Raw genomic sequence first — 23,721 nt, 5'->3', positions numbered from 1 at the left:
GCCATAGATCTGAACAACCAGAAAGTCAACTAGTCACGCAGTATTTTTGTAAGGAATCTAGGGGGGAACACTCCCACCGTAGTTCCAGACCCAGCAGGGGGGCAGTACTCTGCCTTGGCTCTGCTTCAGGAGGCTGAGTCCTTTACCAGGTGTGGGCAATCAGTGCTGCCGGCAGCCCTTCCTCTTATAGCAAGTCAGGTGGGCAGGTAGTGCTGGGGGATCTGGGCAGTTTTCTGGAGGGGCTGCAGGAGAAGGTAACTGTCTTGAAAATAATCACAATCCCATAGCAGGCTCTTGTGTTTCTAACAGGATTAATGTGTGAGCCTCTGGGAGCACAAGGACAATGTATCTTGAGCTGTAAGTTTTGACTTTCCCCTTTGTTTTGCCATTTGCATCTCCTGAGTTTTGTAGGAGAAGGAGAGGTGAGCAGGATTTCAGGTCTATGCCTGCAATTTCACCCTGCAGTAATTTTGGCTGACCACTAGCAAATATTGAATGAGGCAGGCAGGCTCACCAACTAGCCTCAAAAGTTTGTTGGCAACTTATAGCAAGCTAAGTTATAGTTGCTCTTAAAAACTTGTGAGTTGTTCTTCTTGAACACTTAAACTCCTCTATTTTCCCCACTTACTGTCTGTTTAAGGTCTATTTTCTAGTGTTGAATATTGAGTACATTGTTAGTCATTGTTATCTACATTTTAAAATATAGCTTATACTGATGCCAAAATGTTCTGGTTTCTTGTTGACTTTTAATAATACGGGTTTTTTTCAGAAGTTAAATGAGTGCTGGAGAATAAACAACCCCAAAGTATTAACATTTGGTTTTATTTTTGGATAATGTTACCCTTTTGTTGTTTCCTGCAAATGCTGACTGAGCTGGCATCTATCACTACCATTGCGGGGTAATTTTTATCCTGACCCCAAGCTCCTTTTATTTAAACTTATTGTCTGTGCCTTATGTGGAGTAATTAAAGCAACATCTTTAATGTTTACATGAGTACCTCTGTTCACATAAGTACCCTCATTTTGATAATGCTCCTTCCCCATATAGATCATGAGGGTTAGGATACCACATTCAGGGGCACTATCTAGGAAATGGTTTGGGTATTTTTCTTATAGTTCTTTTGCTATTAGGATTACAGCTGCAGATGGAAACAAAAATGAAATTGGTTTTGGTGTAATATATGTAAACCTGGATAATATCTCTGGCTATACATTATGTGAGGGTTTTTTGAAGAACTTGCTCATCAGGATGTGCTGTAGGAAAACTTGATGGAAATAGTGCAGCCACATGATTAAAACCATTATAAACTTCCAGTTTCTAATTAAAAAATGAAGATAGGTCTTTTACTAGACTTTTATAACCCCAGCTTTGTGAATGGCTTTGTTTTACAACATAATTTGCAGTGTAATTACTGCTGGTGAATTATCATTAGTTGTAGTGTAAGTGTATAAAGTCTGTAAGGTAAGTTTACAGAGAAGGAGGGAAGGGGAGTGTTTCAGAATATCACCCTAATTTTACATTTCCCTTACACATGCATCCCACAGTATCTTTATATTAATCCCGCACTATGTTAATTTCTGGCAGATGTTAGTGAAAAGTGAGCTTTACAGTGGGGTTGGAAGCTACAAGTACTCCAGTTGTAATCAAGGGTTAGATCCTTGTCAGTTCTAGTCAGTGAAAATACCCATCAAGGTATTATTCTACTACTATAATTCCCTCAAACTGTTCCTTAAGTAATTCTTGCTGTGTATCTTCAGTTGGACTGAAATTACACGAGCTTTCAAAAGCCTTTTGCAAATAGGTAATAATGCTGTAAAAGGGAAAATATTGCAACAAATTAGAAACTAAGTAGGATGACAGAAAACAAAAGCAGAAATGGAGTTAAAAAAGGAAAATCACCTAAAATGCTCTTGCAGGTTTTCCTGTAGTAGATCTTGATAGGACATTTATGAATGTTTAGTTTTAAAAGTGGAAAAAACCCAGATGTTTGACTTCATTAGATAAGGGAAAACTAAAAAACAAAACAAACCAAAACCCCACAAACAAAACAAAACAAACAAACAAAACCCACAAAAAAGAAAACAAAAGCAAAAAACAACCAAACCATCCCATCAAGTATACAAAGTCATCTGATCCACATAAAACACTCAAGTTCTTGCACACAGAAGATTTCTGGTGCCTGAGCCATAGGCCCCTCAGGACAATGCTTACATCAGAGTGACCTAAACGGCACAAGGAAAAAATTATGATAGTTCAAACTAATTTATTGGCATGTATTAGTGATAGTGCTATTTTTTCCAAACCAAATAAAGAGCAATTATTTAACGGTGACCACAACCCAGATTTGTAAAGGTGTTTAGAAACCTTTGGAAAAAAATAGCATGTGTCTGGGAGGGGCGAGGGAATGTGCCTGCATAGTTTTTAAAATGTGAAAGGTATTCCTCTTCTTCTTTATTGTGTATAAAGGCAGACAAAGAAAGTGAAATCTCTAGAAGGAATGAAACCAAAAGTAAGAGTTAGATAAACCAATAGAATGTATTTCCCTGGAAAAATATTGTTTTAAGAAATCCCTGATGAAAGGGAAATTACAAGTAAGGAAGTTTGAAGGTGTGAGCAATATGTAAAGTCTTATACAGAAACTGAAACTAATAGACCAGGTAGTTTAGAGATGGTAAATCATTTAAAAAAAATCTATCTAACTACTACTTGGTTGGTGTTGAACCAAGGTATCAAACTGCTTAACTGATGCAACTTGGCAATCTGGCATTCTTATGCCCTTTTCTTTCTATTCCAGTTGTTTTATTTTTGAATTTTAGAAGTGGAAGGGAATACCTGTCTGAAAGTTCAGGAAATGTATTTATAAGGTATTGATGCTTATACATCAAAACCAAAAATAAAGGTGAAGCAGCAATCGATTAAAACTTGCACAAACTTCCAAAATAGTTAGCAAGTGTCCGTATCTAAATCAATTATTAAATATATAGGGTGAAATAGAGGAATACTTTTCTGTATCTTTTTTCTTAGGAGTATTTGAATACTACTATTTTTCTTGTTTGTTTTATCTTGTTCCATGCCAGATGTTCTTAGGGGAGAAAACAATGGTGATGTGTTTTAATATTGATGAGTTGATTCTCCTGGGAATAATAGTATATCTACCTTCTCAGAATACAAATTGTGTGAGGCTTTTTATAGTGTAATTACCAAAAAGTAACTCTTTAAAACTGTGGGAAGACCTTTCTGTTTATTATTTCTCTTTTGTATACTTTAAAAGGAGAATGACTCTCCTTATAAAATTATGTATCATATTTTAGTGGCCTTTTAAAAGCAAGCATACAAATGCTTGGGGTACACCAGGGGGTACTGTGTGTTCTGTCAAAGCAGCATATGCTTAAGCATCTTCTAAACTACTATAATCACAATAATAATAATATTTCTCTTTCCAAGTTTGTTAGTTTATTCTTTTAAACAATTGCAGAGCAGTTGCAGAGTAATTAAAGTATTTTTTTTTCCTTCAGGAACTTGAACATTGAAGTCCTGAAATTATAAATGATTTAGTGGCGAGTTGAGCTTGCAATGCAGGCAATAAAAACCGTGGAAAAAGAAGTGACTTTTATAAAGGAAATACTTTTCACAGAATCCTTCCTAAAGAAACAAGAGTGCAGCAGAAACCCAGAGAGCAGGCGGCTCCGAGAGCAGCAGCCATTGGAAGGAGCTGTCTGCAGCTCTCAGTGCTGTACTGAGCATGTCCCAGCGGAGCCCAGTGCAAGCAGCACATTATGCAAAAAGGCAGCTCTAGCAGATGGGAGAGAGGCACAGCAAGCATTTGCTTCACTTGCATCACCACCGCTTGAAAACAAACCTGGATCGCCAGAGGGGATCTCGCCAGCAGGCCGAAGGAATGAAATCCGGGAGGATGGCTTGATAGCCGAAGGTGTTGCACTGCGAAAAATCATGGGGAATCAAGATGGGAAGCTAAAGAAAAATACAGGTGATGTGCAGGAAGGAGAAGATGCCTCTGGGCCCAAGGATACGGATGGCACAAAGAAGGCATTGGGAGGCAGAAGGGGACTGGGGAAGCATTCAAAAGGAAGTGAATCTGGTAAGAAGAAGGGTAAGTCGGAATCGAGGCCCTCTGTGTTTTCAAATCTGAGGATCAGAAAAAATCTATCTAAGGCTAAAGATGGGAATAGCAGTTCACGTGAGGATGTTTTGGAAAGCCAGGCCTTGCAGCCTGGAGAGCTGGACAGTACTCATTCAATTGTAACCAAAACTCCTGATATAAGCATCTCTGCAGATGAAGGAGGTCTCTCAGACACAGATGTTGAACATTTTGAAATCAGAAATGAAACTGTTCCAGCTGCTGCAGAGACACAGGATGGACAAAGGACCAGCTCTGGCTCTGATACGGATATATACAGTTTCCATTCAGCTGCAGAACAAGAGGATTTGCTTTCTGATATCCAGCAAGCTATTAGACTGCAACAGCAGCAGCAGGGGGCAATTAACATTGGAACTGAGGACCTTGTCACAAAAACAATGGGTCGACACATGGTTAATTCGCAAGCAGCCCCCTTAGATTTTGAACGGTTTTTTTCAGTAACTACCCTTGACAAAGAGAGGAGCCCAGACTCTGAGGGGGCTTTTCCAGCAGTATCTGAAATTCCTGTCTCCTGTGCAACTGAACGTGAACCGAAAGAAGCAGTAAATGGCACAGGCTCTCCTGGTAACGGCTTAATTGAAACACAGGAACGTAAGCTATTGACTGAGGAACAGCTCGTTGCTGGAGTGGGTGCCGTCGCTAGCGAACTAGAAGACGGTTTGAATAGAACTGCGGTGGAAAACAGGTCTCAGACACAAAGCTCTACACAACCTTTTCCAACCTCAGTAGCAGACACTGAGGCTAAAATTGCTGAAGTTCAGGCTGTTGATTTTCAGGGCTCAGTAACAGAGGATGGTATTTCAGATGCAGGCCACGATCACGCTGCTGAGACTCAGGAAGAGAAACACACTCTCTCAGCCAGTCAAGAGGAGGTTCGTAATGGTTTATCCACGGAAATGAAAAATGGCATTTTGTCCTCTGAAGAAACAGCAGACAGTCCAGTGCTTGGTTCCCGATGTTTTAAGCCCTATCTAATTAATCCCTGTTACATCAAAACCACAACTAGGCAATTGAGTTCTCCCAATCATTCACCTTCTCCCTCCCCATCCCAGAGCCCGCTTTCTACAAGGAGGCAGGAGTCCTTCCACAAAAAAGAAAAAGTCTCAATCAAGAAGAAGAGGTCTGCTAGTTTGGCAGGTTTTTTCAGTCGTTCTGCAGACTGGACAGAAGAGGTGTCTAACCACAAATACGAGATAACAGAGAAGGTGGGCTCTGCAGACTACTTGGAGCACAAGGGGTTTAGAGAGAAATTTCAAACAGAAAGAGTGCCTTTGACTCATTCAAGGAAGTCCTCAGGGGTGCAGGCTTCTACAGAGACATTCCCCAATGTCTTTTCAGGTGAGTAGTGTGCTTTAAGGTTTGTTGTTGTTTTTTTTTCCAGAGACCCTTTGAAAATATTTTTAAAATACTTTAATTCAATACTTTGCATGTACCTTTACTTATGCTGACAGCTTTAAAATCCAAGGCCTGATTTTACAAACACAGTCACATTTCGTCAGTCTGGCAGTACTACCAGTAAAGGAAGTGTATAACTCTTTGAAGTTTTACTTTCTGCTTCTCTCCTTTGTCTGCATCCTGTAGGAAAAGGCTGGATGCCTTACATTATTCTTATTGAAAAATCCTAAGAACTCTACTGCTGTAGGCAGACCGTCTATCTGCATAAATAAATCTTTCAAATGTGAAGCTTTCTGGAACAAGGATCCTGTTTGGGTTTTCTTGTGCTGGGCACTATTCTGATGTACTGTAAATATTTGAGAGCTGAACCTGGTGCTAGACTGAGGCAGTGATGAGGATTTGCTTAGTGCAAAATGGAAAAAGCCATGCAAGCACAGATGGACAGCACTCCAGAAAGGAATGAATTTCCCCTTCAGAAGGGGAAAAGAGCAGAAGAAAAAAAATGTTCATGTATTGAAAGGTAGAATAAAAGGGAGAAGAGAAGGGAAAGTGGGGGTAGTACAATTTGGTAGCTGTGAAAGGCTGCTGCTTAGGCTACATAAGGTGACTCATTCAGTATTCTTTACCTTGCCTGTTAGGCAGCTTGCCTCCTGTCACAAAGGCATGGGACTAGAGAGATTACAAATAAAATAGTGTGTGTAGATGGTCATATTTTCCTGCACTCTGAGGTTTTCTTCCCCTTTCTCTTTCCCCTGTCTGAAGTTTCTTTATAAAGGTAATGCCTTCATAAATGGGAAGGCCTCTGCCACATAGAAGTTGTGTATACAGAAAAACTCAGCAACATATTCCATTTATTTTTCACTTAAGAAAACTGTAGAACTAAGAAAATCCAGAGAACATGCCCTAAGAACACCTGTTATAAGATTAAATCAGATTTGTGAGAAGTCAGTTCTAGATGCATGAGCACAGTAACTAGACTTGAACCCAAGGTGTTTGCAAAAAAATGGAGTGAGAATTTTTTAAATGAAAATATTTTTTATGAAAACTAAACAAAAAATATGATTTATTAAGTAAAGCATTAACATTATTTTCCAGATTCAAATCATAGGAAATCAAATCACATCTCTCATTCTTCAGTAGTCTTGAACAGAAATCCCCAATTTGTCTAGAAAATTCGAATCCAATTTTTTTAACTCAGAAAGAGCCAGTTCCCTCTGAAGGAGACCAGCCCCCAGTGAAGTAAGCTGAATCTTTTTTTGTATATGTTTTAAATCCCTTTTACCTGTTTTCTTAGATTTAATTTCAGACATCCTACTTAAACTTTCTCAGTTGAAGTGTTTACTACTTTCAGATTTATAGCATATAAAAATCACACTACTTTTTTTTAGCTATTGACATTTGACAGCTTATAAACAACTCAGAGAGCAAAGCTTTAACTTCATTATCAGTAATTAGACTTCTTTATGGTGATGTTATAATGGAAATAAGTTTTATGTGGCAAACTTCAGGAATATGGTATTTATTTTCAGATACTTGTTTTCTGGGAAGCAGACTTTTTCCCATTTCCTCATAAGGTTTTGATTTACTTAAAAACAATTTTTGGTTTGGTGTTTGTTTTTTTGTTGTTGTTGTTTTCCCCTTCCCCCACCCCCCATCCCCCCCAGTACTTTAGACTGTTATTGTGAAGGGACCAATGTCCACTGCAACAGTAGTTCTATCTCTTATGGAAATTACGGTGACCCTCATTTGCATGTACATACCAGCTGTCTTTACAAGCAAAGGACAATTATACCTTTCAATTCATGCAGAAAAGCTTATAATGAGGGAACTGGAAATGATATGATACAACTTTATCTCTTTTTGACCACTCTTATTTTTAAAAAATATATTTATAAGCTAAAAATTATCAAGAACATTAAATAACAACAAAAGGGAAATTAATCTTGACATTAGTATTCCCATAAACTATGTGTCACTTCTGTAAAAGCAGAAGAGCCTCTTAAATAAACCATTCTGCACAGCAACAATTGCAGAAATAATTTCCTTCTACTTTGATACTACTTGTGAAAAATGTTATATTTTAATTGCATGCATGAGATGCATTGATTTGGGAATTAACATCAGGGTTTTAGATATACCATTATTTATAGTAGGATATTTCTAGCTTTAAAAAAAAATAAATAAAAAAAAGCCAAAACCAAGCAGCTTCTTGCCTACAGCATTAAATCCCATTTTGCTGTGCAGTGACTGCAGTGTTGTTCTGCATTTCTAACTAGAATCAAGTAAAATATTCCATAACGCTTTAGTCATTGATTTCAATGACAGCAGGTTCTGTGCAGATGACTGGCCTACTTTTGCACTATGCTGTGGTTTGGCTGAGTGCCATTTGGTTTTCATAGTGATCCATATGAACTCTTTAAGATCGCTTTAATGTAAAATGTAGATGGAAGCCAAGGACTGGAATAGTAAAGACTTTGCATATTTTAATTTTGCTTCATATATGAAGACAAGCAGATATTTCAAATTTGATGCATTGCTTAGGAATGTGTTGTAGACAAATTTGCGGGCGTTTTGTAATTCAGGCATTGGATCTGTTTCTTTTTTGATGAGGACAGCTGTATTTGAATTTGCAGTGGCAGTAATTACAAGTTCTAGGTTACCCGATGCACAGTGAAGCCATGGCTTTTATATTGTGGTCCCAGGAGGACAAGGGCTGAACAGGAGTGAATAGGATTGGTTCTGTCACTTTAGTGTGTGGCAATGAATGATTTGCACTAACATTAAGAAAGTAATGGTGGGAAAATAAAATTGACGTTTGCAAACATTAACATGGAAGAGCTGATAGATTGATTTAATAAAGAGGAGTTTATTCTTGCATTAATTTGAGGTGCAGTGATTGCAGAGGAGCTAGTGGGTGTCTGTTACTTAAATTGGAAGAGTCCCATCAGTTGCCCCAGAAGGTAATTAAACTTGACCCAGGCAAACCCATGCCCATTCTAGTCTCTGTTGGCTGGCTGTAACAGACTTGCTGCGTGAAGCTCTTCCAAACAGACCATTTATCTTTAAATTTCTCTTCAGAGATTTTTATTTGTTCTTCGCTAGCTCTAAAGAGGAGACAAACAAAAAGTCCTGGTTACCATTAGACAGAACTTGAAGTCAGTTCTGTGCTTGTGTACTCAAGCCTGCTTTCTGATTTCCACAGAGGGTCAGCCTACTTCTCACAAAGGCCACTTCATCTCACTTCTATACTGTGCTAATGTCATCTGAACCCACTTGCAGTTCCAGTGCAGTGTCTGCAGGCATATGCAAAGGTCTTAGTACAGATTAGTATGTGAAAACTTGAAAAAGTCAGATGAAAGTTTGCTTCTTAGACATAAAGTAGATCTTTTTAGATATTTTTTCAGACATTTTTTCTTTCTAATTCATGTGATATTGCACACAATATGGATTTGTGTCAGTTGGCATCCTGAGTAGACTATTTATCATGCAACTATTATTAAAGATTTTTTATGGTTTGCTGTTTCACTGTTGGAGTTTATCAACAGATTCTTTTATCAGATGGGGCAATGCAGCCTCCTAACTAAGGTTGCTGCACAACAGCAACCCTACATGTGATATCCAAAAACACTAGTGTTGCTAGTAAGCATCTAAAGGGAAAGATCCTCCTCTTTTTGCCTAGTACACACAAAACTGGGAGTTGGGGGGAAGGACTGCAATACTGTGCTTCAACTATAGTAAAATGTGTTTGCAAATGGGCTGCAATATGTTATTGGAAGACTGCTGAGTGCTGATAAATTGCTTTAATGTTGCTCTGCCAACACCACAACATGGGATTTGGAGCAATATGAGTAATTTCACTGGAATTCAGTGCTGCCACAAGCTTGTTTTGATGGGTCTTATGATTAATGCTTTGATCTTTATCTAGAACTTCATTGGGATTAGCAGTTTTTGGTCATGGGATTGGGTGTCTCTATTTCTTGGGCAACCAATTTCTGAGCAGTGACCTCATTCTGAGGTCTGACTGGCAGCATAACTCGTGTCTGGAGTAGAAATGTGTCACCTTGGTTGTGTACTGGTCTCTTTTGGGGTGCAAAGGGGGAAAGAAAAAGAGAAAATGTATAGCTGCAGGTCTCTGCAGTTATGCTTGGATCTGAGACACAGTACCAGTATAATATTCATCACACAAGGGATCTGACTAGAACTGGTCATTAAAGGATATTGTGTGCTTCAGTGGCTTCATTTCTGTGAAATGAGAAGTGGATTATTCCAGTGGGAATAGTTATGTGGAATTTAAGTTTGATTATATTTCTTGGATCTAACTGTGCTTTATAATTATTTTAAATATGCATAAATTTTCTAATAGCTTGGGGTGTGGTTGGTCCATTTAAAAACAAACAAAAAACCCAAACAAACCCTGTGTTTAGGATTCTTATTTACAGGAAAAAAACACAAACAAAACATTTATTTCTTGGACCAGGCTTTTTATCCTCCATGGTGTGGAACCTAAAGAAAAACAAACTTGGAACTGAAAAGCATCTCTAGGAATATTTTAGACAGACTGTATGTGAGGGATCAAATTCTAATGTGAAACATGGTGATAGAAAATGCAAAAATACAAATTACCCAGATATTTTGTTTGTTCTGTATTTAAACCAAGTTCAAGATATAGCCAAATGTATTCCTTAGGAACTACTCCTGCCAAAATTTGAGCTTACATAAGGAATAGTGGTGATGAACCATGTATGTGTAGGTGTTTCTGTGACCAGCTTTGGTTATTTTTAGGCACATTTAAAAGCATCATTCTGTAGCAGCTGGTGGATTGCAAGTTTCCAGAAACTTACTTTTATGTGTGTGGTTGATCTTTTTGAGGGACGAGGTGAGTTGATACAAGGAGGACAGGGCAGAAGCAGTAAGAAGCTGTGAAAGGAAGGTAATAGAAGGATGTAAGGACATTGTGTCACCTCATTCCTGCCTCTTCATATGATAATAGAAGGCCAGTTGCATTTCATTAAAGGCTTTAGAAAAGGCAGCAAAATGGGTTCAGGAGCTGTGTCACTATTATTTCCTCTAAGTAACAGCAGCTTCCTGTGTTCCTACATTGCAATTCATGTAAAGAAAGTTAGGGAAAATGAGATGATCTGTCTTTACTTGAGTAAAAAATGACTATTCCTCCTTTTACTTCCATATTGCTGCTGTCCAGAATGTTTCCTTCACACTGATAGGCTTTCTGACCAGGAATTGAGCAATATTTTCTCGTGCAAACCCTTGCTTTATTCTCAGATAAATACAGAATATTACTTCTTTCACCTGTAGATGCTCAGACTATAGAACCAGTAAGTCAGTTAGCAGTTTTGCAACAGTAAGAAGCAGTGGTTATGAGATTGTGTGTGTAAACATCAGAGTTGTAAAAATAAATCCTAAAAGACATAAAATTAAATGGAAATATATAAACACAGAAGAAATACATAAATCTTGAATTTAATCTTTTTGATGTCTTGATATATACAGCTAAATAGTGCTAGGAAAGCCTAGTCACAAATGAATTTTATTGAGATTTTTGTATTAGTCAGTATAAGTATGAATTTTTTGGTCTCCAGGTCTATATGAAATTTATTAGGAATGCCAGAGCTCTGAAACTGGTGTGAATTTGAATCAGGAGAAATCACAGATAACTTTACTGTGAAACTAATTACAGGAGACACCTTTCATTCTAGAGTTTATTTGATACCAAGGTCTGGTTCAGGTGTCCCTTGAAGATGCATAATAGATAGTACTTACCAAAGACTTTCCACTTCCTTGCACTGATAAGGAAAAAAAATCATTGTACAAGAGAAGTATATGCTGCAGTAGCACTCTAATTTACTACATAAACATCTCTTAAAAGTCATGGAAGAAAAGCTGGTTTTCATTTAAAAAAAAAAAAATTAAAAGCCCCAAACCAAAACACTGCCTTCATACAAGAGAGTGTGTGTCCAAGCACCATTTTATCATGCAAAGAGTCAAGACAAAAAAGAATGCTGAGAAATTGTTGAGAGAAATATTTGGTTACATCAGTGAAAGTCTTAAGGTCTAGTTACAGCAAGGTTTTATTCAGAATGAAGCCTAGAGGAACATGTCTGAACTATATAGATGCGTATGTCTGTTTTTCTTTTCAATGGAATATAGTTCTAATTTTATGCTTTCCCCCTTTCTTCATCTTACTGTTTTTTGTTTATGGATACAAAGAAAAGATTTTGAACATTATGAAAAATTAATAAAAAGTCAGCAGTTATTAAAGTTGGAGAAGATTACCAGGCCTTGGGTCCACAGGTCCTGGAAGGGAAAGAAAGCTAAGGCATGCCTGGGAACTAATAAATAAGTTGAAAGAAATGTGTTATTTGTGCCCCAATTTAGAGACTTCCTGGTTCAGTTCAGTTATGTCTTGTGACTTGTGGCTGCTTGAGCACATACTTGGATTTACTTCTAAGGTACAGATAGGCCAGACTGCATTAAATGTGGAATGAAATGTTGAAGTTTTACAAAATTGGGTTGTAAAAAACAGTGTGTACCAGTTTGGACTGACAAAAGATGCTGTTGCTAATACATACCCAAAAAGACATCAGATGAACTTCTTACTTTAAAAAGCTAGACTGAAAGAATTGTGGCTTTCCAGCAGTCTGTGAGAATCTGGCACAGAAGGCTGCATTCACATCACAAATCACCACAGAAACTAAAAGGGTAAAGATGGCCAGAATTAAATACTTGCTGAGAGGAACTTAAGTACCTAGAAAACACAGTATGAAATTTGTCAAAGATGCATAAGGTGGCTTAAAGATTCAGTAGACAGACATTTTCCTTCATCATATATAATAAAGTATTTCTGTAATCTGCAGTGACGCTGCATTAGAACCTGAAGAGAAATCAAGGTGAAAGGATATATGTCATAGTGTTGAGGGAGGGTACAGCTTGTTTGTATTTTTAGAAAGATATTTTGTACTGCTATGCCATAGTTGAGAAATTGTTTGGTATTTAAAAATCTATTTTAAAACTTCATCTTCTGAAAGCTAATATATGAAAGCTTCTGAAAGATATATTCTTACCTCTCAGTAGATATGTCAAATATATGTATATGTCATTAAATTTATCTGTAAATGATATACAGAAAAAGTTAGATATAAAAGAATAGTTTAATATCCTGTCTCAGCTTATCCTGTTATACATATGCCATATATCAGTGTGGGGGAAAGGTGTAAAATCTTAGTCACCATGAAAGCAAAATTTCAAGCAGCTTATGTTCAAGTTAGGGAGACAGACTGCTTCACTGCTAATCTGCAACAATTCTGAAAGCACTGTCACAAGCCATCAAAAATATATCTTGAAGTTCTGGTTATGGCAAAGCAATAATACCTGCTTTTTAAAAAAGTAAAACATTGTTATCACAAATGATCAAACCAGTTTTCATCACGCTTTTGACTGCAGCAGTAAGCAAGGCTTTGGAACAAATCTTGAAGGATAAAATTATAAGATGAAATTAACTATGGGGTATGTGACAAAAGGGTAAAGGAAAATAGAACAAAATGCCATATGGCTTTAGCAATGATCAGTAAGACTACATTGTTAACTTTCTATGTACAGCTGCTTTCTAGACAACATGAAAGTGGTATGAAGGAATTCATCTGCATTTTCATACAAAATGGTAACACTGCAAATCACTTATGCGAAGAAGAAAATTCCTGGAGATTTTGATAAGGGACTCTGTCATGTTATTTCACTGCCACCAGAGGAACAGCTTCTTTTTGGTATGCTTCTACCTAGTGTTGTGATAGCTTGATCAGACTGTTAAAGTTTATTACATAATTAAGAGGAGTAGACCTGGATCCTGACCTTTGTTCCAACCATAGCACTTGCAGGACTCAACATTTTCATTACCAAGTAAAATTTTTGCTAAACTTTTGTCTTTCTGCATTCTGACAAAAATTTCAAAATTAGGAACTGAGCTGACATTCTGGCTTTGCTTCTGCTCTTTCCAACGTGATTTGTGCAAATATGGTGTATATTTCTATACTCTTATAACAAACCACTGGGGTATATACTGAAATTGGTGGTGTTGTCATGTCTCACCACCAGCACAAGTGGAACAGGCTCTTTTAAAATATAACTGCTTGGTTCAATCAAGGAACACTAAGGATAAAGAATGAGATGGGGTTTTTTTGAAAACTGTTTGTACCATCCTTTCTGGGGTGAAATTTTACTTCATGAAATCTGTGATCTGTCTTTGTCATCTTTATTTTTGAAGAATATGATTTTCAAATTTTGCCAGACCACCACTATCTCCATCAGGGCATTTCTGGAAGAATTTAGGGGCTATTTGTATGAGGTGCTACTTTTGCCCTGCAGGCACTGTGGTGGCCCTCGGGGCAATGGCAGGATTGTCTTCCAGTGGCAGTTGTGCCCTTGCTTCTGAAAGGGTGTAGCACATGTGTTCCCTGGACCTCTTTGGGAGGTCTCAAACACTTGATGCTGTTAGCATTATGTGATACTCTTTCTTTAGCTGCGTAATGGATTGCTTGTTCTTGCTGAGTGATTGAAATCTCACTGACATGCTTATTAAAGCTCTCTTCCATAACCCAGAACCTTTTAAATTATTAGTCGTAATTGTGGGGCTGAAAGAAAGTGAAAAATTACTTGCTTGAGTTCCACAGAGGTTAATATATTGTGGTTCTAACTTATATCTAGTGAAGAGTTTCATGGAAAATTTTTAACACTAAGGAAGGGTACCACAAGAGATGGGACAGCGTAAAAGCAGGGAGACTGAGATGCCAAGAAATTCAAACAGCTTGGCAAAAGTAAAGCATAGTGTTTAGTGTGATAATCAAGTACAGGACTGACAGAGGTGAAATTAGTAATTGGTATTTTATTCTAGTTGTTTGAAGAGTCTACGAATGTATTCAATCAACACATTATTCACTGAAATTTTGTATTCACTGGAATTTAATATATGTTAATATATGTTTCTGACTTTGAAATTAATGGAACTGTGAGTAGGCAAGCATAGAAAACTGTAGCAAGTGATAGTGTCTTTTTCTTAAGTCTCTTGTTTACACAGGCTTTCTGCTTTTACTTCTGAATTTAAGATGATGTGTGGGTTTAGTTCATACCATCTATGTGAACAGAAGGAGGAAATTAGAGAAGGGGCAATGTTCTTGGGCGTTTCCACACATCCTTAACTTTACTAATGTCCTAAATACTTAAATATAAAACAAAATATGAATAAAAATAAATGAATATATTATGTATAATATGATAATATGTAATATAAATATATAAAGAAATCAGTATATAACCTCTAGAGTTTTTTTCCCTTAGAAACATATGCTTGCATACAACCAGTGAAGGCACAGATCTGCTATTACACTGATAATAGGAACAATAGGAAATATCTTAGACATTGTTATAGAAATTTGTACCATAACCCTATACCTTGACAAGTTTTATTTTTAAGGTTTATGTTGCCTGGAAATTAGACTTCAGACATACTTTATTTTGTGTTCCTTTAAAGTAGAGGGATTTTTTTTTTCTTTTTTTGTTATGAAACTCTGTTGTGTGTGTAGGCCTGTTGCTTAGTGGGTTTTCCATGTTTTATGTAACCAAACTGTGAGAAAACTGTCACATGGTTATAGGAAAGTATCTGTCAATAAGAATTCAATCCCTTTAAAAACCAAACAAAATCCTCAAACAAAAACAACAACAAAACAAAGCAGCTAAAACAACTTCACAGGATGAGAGATCTAGAACAGTTTCCCCATCTAAATCAGAAGAGGATTAGAAACTCTGCAGTGAAAAGGAACAATAAATGAAGTTTCTAATCCTGGTTTATTGGACATAATCTCCCAGGTCAGTCTTCAGGCAAACAAGAAACTAAATTAAATTGCTACTTTTTTACTGTTTGTGTATATTTAATATGCATTTGTGCAGGACTTGGGCTTGTTATTTGAAGTGAAGAATAGATTACTAGAATACCGATTTCCAGTTCTGTTTCATTCCCCAGGTTTTGTGTGCAGCTTTGAAAACCTCTTCTTTCTCAGCAGTCAAGTGTTGCATATTATATCTAGGCTGAGTGGTACAAGTTAGTTGAAAAACTGGAAATTTGAAAAGATTGTGAAATGAAAGGAAAAAGTTGAAGAATATAATACTTTTGATCATTGAGGTATTAATTTTATATGTGAAATATTAGTGTGCTTGATATATTTGAGGCCTGGTACAGTACACTGAACAGTAAAAGGGTGACAATGAAGTATGATTGATTTGCCCCTAGGAAATTATTCAGTCAGCTGCTTTTCCTGTGTAGTTTGAGTGAACATGATGAAAGTAAAATTTGTGCTGAAAAGTATTTAAGAAATTACATGTAATTGCAGTTACTATCTCAGCTAAAAATATGGAAATCTTTGCAGTATTTCTGTCTTCCGGACATGTTTGTCCTCTTCTGGCATTCTGGGGGATGTTTGGTGCTGCAAAATTCAGGTGCTTCACCAGATGATTGAGACCTGACTTAGCTGCCACCTTGCTGGCAGTTTATGTAGAAAAGGAGACATAAAAAAATTGGAAGGAAGGAATGATTTAGACTACTACGGGACAGCAGATGTCTGGAGTACAGCATTTCCAAACTTTTGAATGCAGCTCCCCCCCCCCCCCCCCCTCGTCATTTTCTCTTTTTTGTTTGTTTATTTATGAAACTATGTTCATAATTAGAATCCTTTCTAAATGAGAAACTGTAAGAAGACTGCAATTGTCTTTTTACATTTTGTAATACTAATAGAAAACATTATAAATGGAAACTCACCATTTTTTCCATCTCTTCTTCCTTTTCCTTTTTTTTTCTGTACTGTCTCCCAAAAATAGAGCAAGGCCTACAGTACCTTTGACTTCAAAGCTTATGAAATCCCTTTGCTGTGTGAGCATCTCTGATCTCACTAAAATGGACCAAAAAAAAGAGTGAACTGGGGAAAAGGAAGAGAAGCAAGCAGATTTAAGCTCTTGAATATGTAAGCAGTACATTCGTAAGTCAGATTAACTCTTGAGGTGAATAATTAGGGTGTCCAGTGAAGCTGTTCACTCTGCATTAGGAAGAATTAAAATGGAAAGGTCTGTCTCCAGTGTTAAGATGTGCTGATGCAGCTGCTGAGCTAATGGTGAAGGTCTGGTGTAGTGCTCTGGCTGGTAGGAGAGACAATCACCGAGACCGGCAGAAGAGGGAGCTTTTGGAGTATAGCTCATCTTGACCATTAGTCTCAACTGGTGCTCACTGACAGCTGTGTTCTCAAACTTTTATGAATCCAGCATAAGGAGGACAGAAGACACATCTTTAAAGATAAATGTGAGGTTATAACAGCAAAATCCTCAGGGAAACATTATTGCAAGCTCTGCTGTAGTGCAGTGCCTCAGTGCATGTGTGTGTTTTTTGTATGACTATGACTACTGTAGTTTTCTTCTGATTCTTGCTTCCATTCATGTCTCTCCCTCCCCTCAACAATTAAGCAAATTCAAAGCTAACATTTTCAAAACTCTTTGAAAGGGTTGTCTTCTAAGCAAGTCATAGAGGAAAAGATCTATAAGGTGAATTCTTTAAGTTAGGATTTACTTGCATTTCTCTGTAGACATGCTTTCATGTACTGGACATGCTTGCAACATTCTGTAATTCTATCAGAAAAGCCTAGCTGCAGTTCTTGTCTAATTCAAAACTTAATGTGCCTTCCTTCCCTCACCAAATTAATTAAGGGAAAGGTAAGAATTAGGTTCAGGAACTTCATCATCTGGGATTTCTGGGAAGAAAGGTTGTTTAAAACATATAAAATGGGAATTTAACTTTCTAGGAAAAACAGAGACTGAGAGATATATGATTTTAGTCCTTACTGTTTTCATGGCAAGTAAAGGCACCAAGACAAACTCCTAACCACTCCATTTAACCCTGTAGCAAAAATCAGTGATCATTTAATAATTATGAAATTATTAATCATTTAATTATTCCAGGTTATTTGTAAACATCTTCACCTATTGAAGGAATCACCTCTTTTAAGTTATGAATATGAGGTGATTAGTGGTTTCTGAGGTCAAATGCTGTTGCTGCTGCATTCGTTTATAAACTAAAGATGTAAAGTTGTAACTCAAAATCTTCCAGTTGACTGGAGTCTAGCCAATCCATTAAATATGGCTATGATTTTGGTTTTGCTTTTTAGCATATAGATGCAGAGATTATGCGTGAAATTGACTGTAAAATGTTATAGACACCAAGCAATTTTAGTTTGAATTAATTTCAACTGCGTGTAGTGCAAATAGATAGGGTACTGGCAAACCATTTCTGGTTCAAAACAGAAGTAGTTAAAGGTCTGTGGAGGTGGTAAAGAGGTATTTTGCTAAACCTAAACAAAAAATATAGCATTCATCATGCCCTGAATCAAAATCAGAAATGTGATTCCTGCTGCTTCACAAATATCTTACTTTGACATCAGGGCAGGCATATGTGGGGTCAGAGGGCAGCAAGATTGGGGCAGATTAAGTGCCCACTTCCCTGGGCCACAGAGGACGTTGGAACTGAAATGGTTCTGCTTTAATGACAGCTCTCTTTTCACCTGAAATTAAGGGAAAGAGAAATATCAGATGCCCTTAAAAAGGGAGGAACTAATTCTCAGTAAGTGGGGACTTTCAAATGTTGTTCACTGGAACTACAGTGGCACAGCAACTCCATCGCTGGGCACTGCAGCACAGCATGGCGTTTGCTTGAGGAAATCAGTGACGTTCTCAAGTATCAACACACTTTCTTTTAATAGGGTTTACTTCCTCATTCCCCTTTAAGAAAAACATGTTCTGCCCTTTTTATAACTATGTCTGTTCTTTATCTTTAATGGGGGATGGGTGGTTCTTACACTTAAATTGACCATTCGATTTGATTATAAGTCCTAGCTAGTTATGTACATAACTTGAATGGCTTAACAGTATGTTCTGTATATACTGCCTACTAAATACTTTGAACATATAATCCATTTATTGTTGATACAGTGATTTATTTTTTTTTCACAACTTCTCACAGTGAAACTATTTCTTTATGCTTCTAAAATTGAACTTTTTGCATCTTGCATTTGGTAAAAGGTATTAACTGAACTGACAAAATGTATTTCTGTAATTTAAATTTCTGTGTCTGTCCTCAGATCTCCATAGCAATTAAAAGGAACACACAAGCTGCATTAGAGCACAACTTTATATGAACACTACTACCTTTTGTTGAGAACCTTTATTTTTTTGACTCAACAAACAGTTGATGCAAAGAACAGCTTAATAGTACTAAAGTCAGTTTAAATCAAGTGATCAATTCCTTTAGGTTAAAAAGTACCAGCAAACAGGCTTAAATAATTTTTACTATCCTATTTATTCCAAGACTACTTCAGATTCAGATGAACAAAATTACATAATTTATCTTACTGTACTCTGCATTACTTAAGTACATAAATGACTTTTTTTACATATATACTTATTTTACATTGCCTGAATGCTAAAGTATTTTTAGACAATAGTTAATAGCTGCTATACAAATTAAACTGCAACTGAATAGCAGCTAGGATTCTGAATAAGGTATTTGAACTTGAGTAAGACTGTTAAGTGCTATAAAAATTAGCAAATGAATGGGAGGATTAAGGAAAAAAGAGCTTCATTTCCTGTTTTGTAATTTACGGATATTGTTCCTGCTAATTAAGTTTAAGCAAAAGGGAGGGCTATTCTGGTTCTGAATATGCAGAAGACTCTCTAAACATGGCAAGATTATTAAAATGTTGAAACATACACACACACACACACACACAAAACAAACACACAAAAAAAAAACCAAAACCAAACAAAAACAACTCCACATTAAAAAAAAAAGAAATCTAACAAGTCTGACATTCAGAATTCATGGATAACATCTGAATATTTAATATAGCATAAAGAAATGTGTAGTTTTCTTGCATAATCCTATTTTGTGTGTGTGTGTGCAAAGTGACCTTCATCTGGTGTACTTTTTCATTATTATTTTTCTTCTGTGCATTTGATAAGTGTAAAGCATTGACTTCCCCATTCATCTTCACTTGCAGCTCCTCTTTTATCTAGCCCATTTTCCACATCACTGAACTTTATTCAGTGACAGAAGGTGATACTATGGTAATATGATGTCCCTTGCTCCAGAAATACTAACAGAAATGCTACCTATTGGTCCCCTAGTGCTAGTGTGATACCAGTCTTATACTCCTATTTTTTTCTTAAATTGCTTATATGGCCTAACCTCTGTAGTTACAGCTAGGAGAATCTATTTATTGCAGTAAGAGAGGCAGTAGCTAGGGGTTTTCATTCATCTTTTACACCACTACTAAGCTTTGGCAACTGCAACCCCAAACAAAAAAAATTACTAAAAGCACTAAAATATCTGTTGGCAGATAACTCCCTATTTGTTCTTTGCTACTGTGGTTTCATACTGTTGCCTTTCTGTACGCTACAACTGTGGGTAAATTGTTAAAAATTACAGTGCATATCAGTAAGAAAGACCATCTTCAATTAATAAATTATGTTGGAGATTTAATAACTGAACTGTAATAGAGGGGTATATTGAATAAACAGTTTTGGATAAGCACCACCTTATAGTAAGTATCCTTACCTTTGGATAAGTACACCTTATGGTATAACCAAGGAACAGAGGCAAAGTAAGTAGCAAATGTAACAAAAGTTATTATTGTGCAGCTTATGCCCTTGAATGTACTGTATTGTGTCTAATAAAGGACTAGGAAACTTGGATTAATAATCAGATAATTATCAGATCTTTAGATGTGGAGAGGAAAATCTTAGAAATAACTTCCAACATTTCAATGTATTGTTTATTTTAGGCTGTATTGCCACATGAAATTAAAATAATCCACAAACTTTGGGCTAAATGTCATTTACAATATCCTTTTAAAATTGCATCCAGATGTTTAAAAGAAAAAAAAACTTTTTAGTATGTTCAGAAAGCCTGGGAAATTTTACATCTTTAATAAAATCAATATTCAATCAGAAATCTTACATTTCTCTGTAAAAAACAGTAGAATTATCATTAGTATATTGCATTAAGAAAGTGGTTTAATATATTTTTTCTGGAAAATACCTTTGACTTTGAGTGAGTGGGTGGAAAAAATAGACCATAGAAACTTATTGAGGTACAAATTGTATTCACATCTAGTTCATACTCAAACATAAAATTAACTTTATTACTCCATCTGTTTTTTCTCTTCCAGTAGATCTGTACAATCTATGAATATCCTGCAAATCTATTTTACTATCTTTTGATGTTTTACTGCTTAATCAAGCAATTTAATATTCTTACAATGTAGATTTTACTGAAACCTGTGTATGTAACTAATTTTTGTAGTCTATTTCTGGCTAACTGCATGAAACACAATGATCTTTCAAACCACTAACATTTAGTTCAGTAATATTCTTTATAACATGAGCTCTCCTTTCATGTTCTGGTTAGATGACAAAGAAAACACTTTGATCATGAAATCTGGCCGTATAAGAGGAATAAGTATCTTCTCACTCTCTAAAAGTTTTACTTCTCTGAATTTCTGCTTGTGACATTGCATTTTAGTTTGGAGCACTCTGCTCCTCTAGAGCTGTATTAAATACAGTTTTATGCATAATAGTTATCAGAGTCTTTTTGTTATTATTCTTTTATTGAGAGTTTCTCCAGTGAAACAGAACACAATCTCTCAAAGACTAATAATTTTATGACTCAAGAAAATCATTATGATTAAAAAAAAAAAAAAAAACAACTTGTTCCAGGAGTTGGGAAACTTAATTCTATAATAACTTTGATGATGTCCTCAGAAAAAGTTGCTTCATTTCTTGGTAATATCTCAGTTTTCCGTTCAGGACAATTATATAATATAAATAAATAGCAAATTGATGCTACAATAACATCTCATGGTTTTTGTTCCTACTCCACAGTGCAACCAACACAATGGATATTTTCTTGAATATCCTAATTAATCAAGTTCTAAATCAGTTACCATTATTGTGTAGGAATTTTTTATATTAAAGACTTACTACCAGAGACTTTTCTTAAGAATTTTTTTTTTAAATATTTGTACTTAGGTGAGATTTTCAGTATACATTGTAATGCCTAAATATTTGTGTCCTGTAAATAGCTGCAAATTCTTACTGATCTGTGTCATCACCTTGACAGGACGAACTCTGCTGGAAAAGCTCTTCAGCCAGCAAGAAAATGCACCACAAGAAGAAGCAGAAAAACTATGCTCTCGCATTATTGCGCTGGGTCTTTTGCTTCCATTCACTGACTGCTTCAGGGAGCCATGTAATCAGAGTGCCCAGCAAAGCACACCCACATTTGATGTAAGTACTGAAAAAGTTATATTTTGTCTGTTTTGCCAAGCAAACTTTACTAATATTTTTTTCCCTTCTGAGAGAATTCTGTTAGTCCTTCTAATGAAAATTGCCCTTAGGAGAGTGGCCAACTATTTTTCTAAACTCAGGTATGTGCACTTTTGTATCCAAGTAAGCATAAGAAGGTTCTCCTATAAACTGATTTCTTAACTTTTTAACTCATATCTTAGTCTGCTATAATGTTCTTCATCTGCTTTTTTTCATTTAGTTGTCTTCTTCGAATCAAAGCACTCTATAGGACTACCAAGATTTCAATCCAATAGCTGCCTCACAAAAAATCTAAATTAAAGGAAGAACAGAACATAGTATTTCACAAAATTGTACGGAACTCAAAGAGGATGTCTATGCTAGATAATTCCCCCTTCCCCCATCCCCAAAAAATACTTTTGATACAAAATAGTGCAGGGATCAGTGGAAATTTACGGGAATTCCAGCCACAATATATTCTGTGCCTTTGGGCTATCTGGTAAGGGTGCTGTTACTAGTGGTGTTTGCGTACTATTTTATCAAATTCAAAGTTTGTTAAGAAGCAGAAAAGGCTCTTTTGTTAACTGATATACTATGCTTTGTCTGAGTAATAATTATTTTAGGTATCTTTCATTTAATATATCCAGCAGGATGGACCTAGCAGTAGCCCAGTGTCATGTGAACAGTGTGTCAAAGTCAGCAATTTAAGATGTTGCTGGCCTAGCAGTGATCTTAATTTGACTTGGTCTATCAGTAAACCACAAATGTCACAGCCTCTGTAGCTGCTTTGTGGCATAAATCCCCTAAATAGATCACACTCCTGTAACACAGTGTCAGAAGAGGTGTAAAGCCCAGTGTATATAACTAAGTAATGCATCCTACTTGAAAGGAGTGTACTTCTGTCTTGAATACTGCTACCTCAGTAACTGAATTCCACATGGTGGAAAGATGAGAGCTGCTGCTATTGAGTTTTGGAATATATTTCTTCCTCGGCCCTAGTGACCACAGTGCACCTATCTGTTAATGCATTACGTGTTCTACTAACTGAAAATGTTTAGAACTGGCAGTATAGACTCTAATGGCTGAGAATTTCCAAACTATGCTTCTTGTGGTTGATTTTGCTTCTTAGAGTAAACAAAATATTTTACAGGAAATAAATGTGAATTTTTATGTAAGAAATAAAACAATAATTAGTGTGAAAAAAATACGGTGATGCTTTATATTACTTAAAACAAAGACGTAATATCTGTGAGTTGTGTCCCCTTTTGCACCTCTTTCCATGTCTGTACTTGTTTTTTTTTTCTTTTTTAGGTTTTTGAATTTTGTTTCTTTTTTTGTGTAAGTCAGCACAAGATTTTAGTGTTGATCTGTTTATTTCAAAGACAAAGGAGATCAGACTAGCCTTAATTAACACCTACATTTCACCCATATAGAATTAAGAAACACATCTTTTCTGACCTTCCTCCAAAATTGGAAGCACAACCAATCCCATATTCTTCCTTCATCTCTGAGTTCTTCAGATGTGCTCCCAGTTCAACCTTGGATTGCCTCCAGTCTGACTGATTTTTCACTTAGCTAAAACTACCATCAACAAAACTCCTGTAACCCTGTCCTGATCCCAGACAGGTTTGTCTTCTGCCTTGTTGTCCTTCCTCCCTTCTCCATCTAGGTATGGTGCCTGTGCCTTAATGTTACTTATTTGGCTGTTTTGATTTGGATCTCAGTCTGGTGCTTGTAAAGTCTCTTAGGTCATTCCTTTTTT

General features: G+C 36.3%; 1 protein-coding gene across 8 annotated transcripts in view; it reads left to right on the top strand.

Annotated features, from left to right (window-relative positions):
• The first annotated feature begins 3,522 nt into the window (after window positions 1–3,522).
• FMN2 (formin 2) overlaps window positions 3,523–23,721 on the top strand; it is a 155,826-nt gene continuing 135,627 nt past the window's right edge. For all 8 annotated transcript variants that reach the window (XM_050314237.1, XM_050314236.1, XM_050314234.1 and 5 more), the window contains exons 1-2: window positions 3,523–5,498; window positions 21,775–21,941. In XM_050314237.1, the coding sequence (XP_050170194.1) occupies window positions 3,575–5,498; window positions 21,775–21,941 (2,091 nt within the window). In that variant the 5' untranslated portion in view covers window positions 3,523–3,574. The remainder of the gene's footprint in view (window positions 5,499–21,774; window positions 21,942–23,721) is intronic.

The sequence above is a fragment of the Myiozetetes cayanensis genome, unplaced genomic scaffold (genome assembly GCF_022539395.1).
Source record: "Myiozetetes cayanensis isolate MyiCay16 unplaced genomic scaffold, myiCay2020 scf2-11, whole genome shotgun sequence".
Classification (NCBI taxonomy): domain Eukaryota; kingdom Metazoa; phylum Chordata; class Aves; order Passeriformes; family Tyrannidae; genus Myiozetetes; species Myiozetetes cayanensis.
The sequence above is the reverse complement of the archived record's forward strand: the minus strand, read 5'-3'. Positions and strand labels throughout refer to the sequence as shown.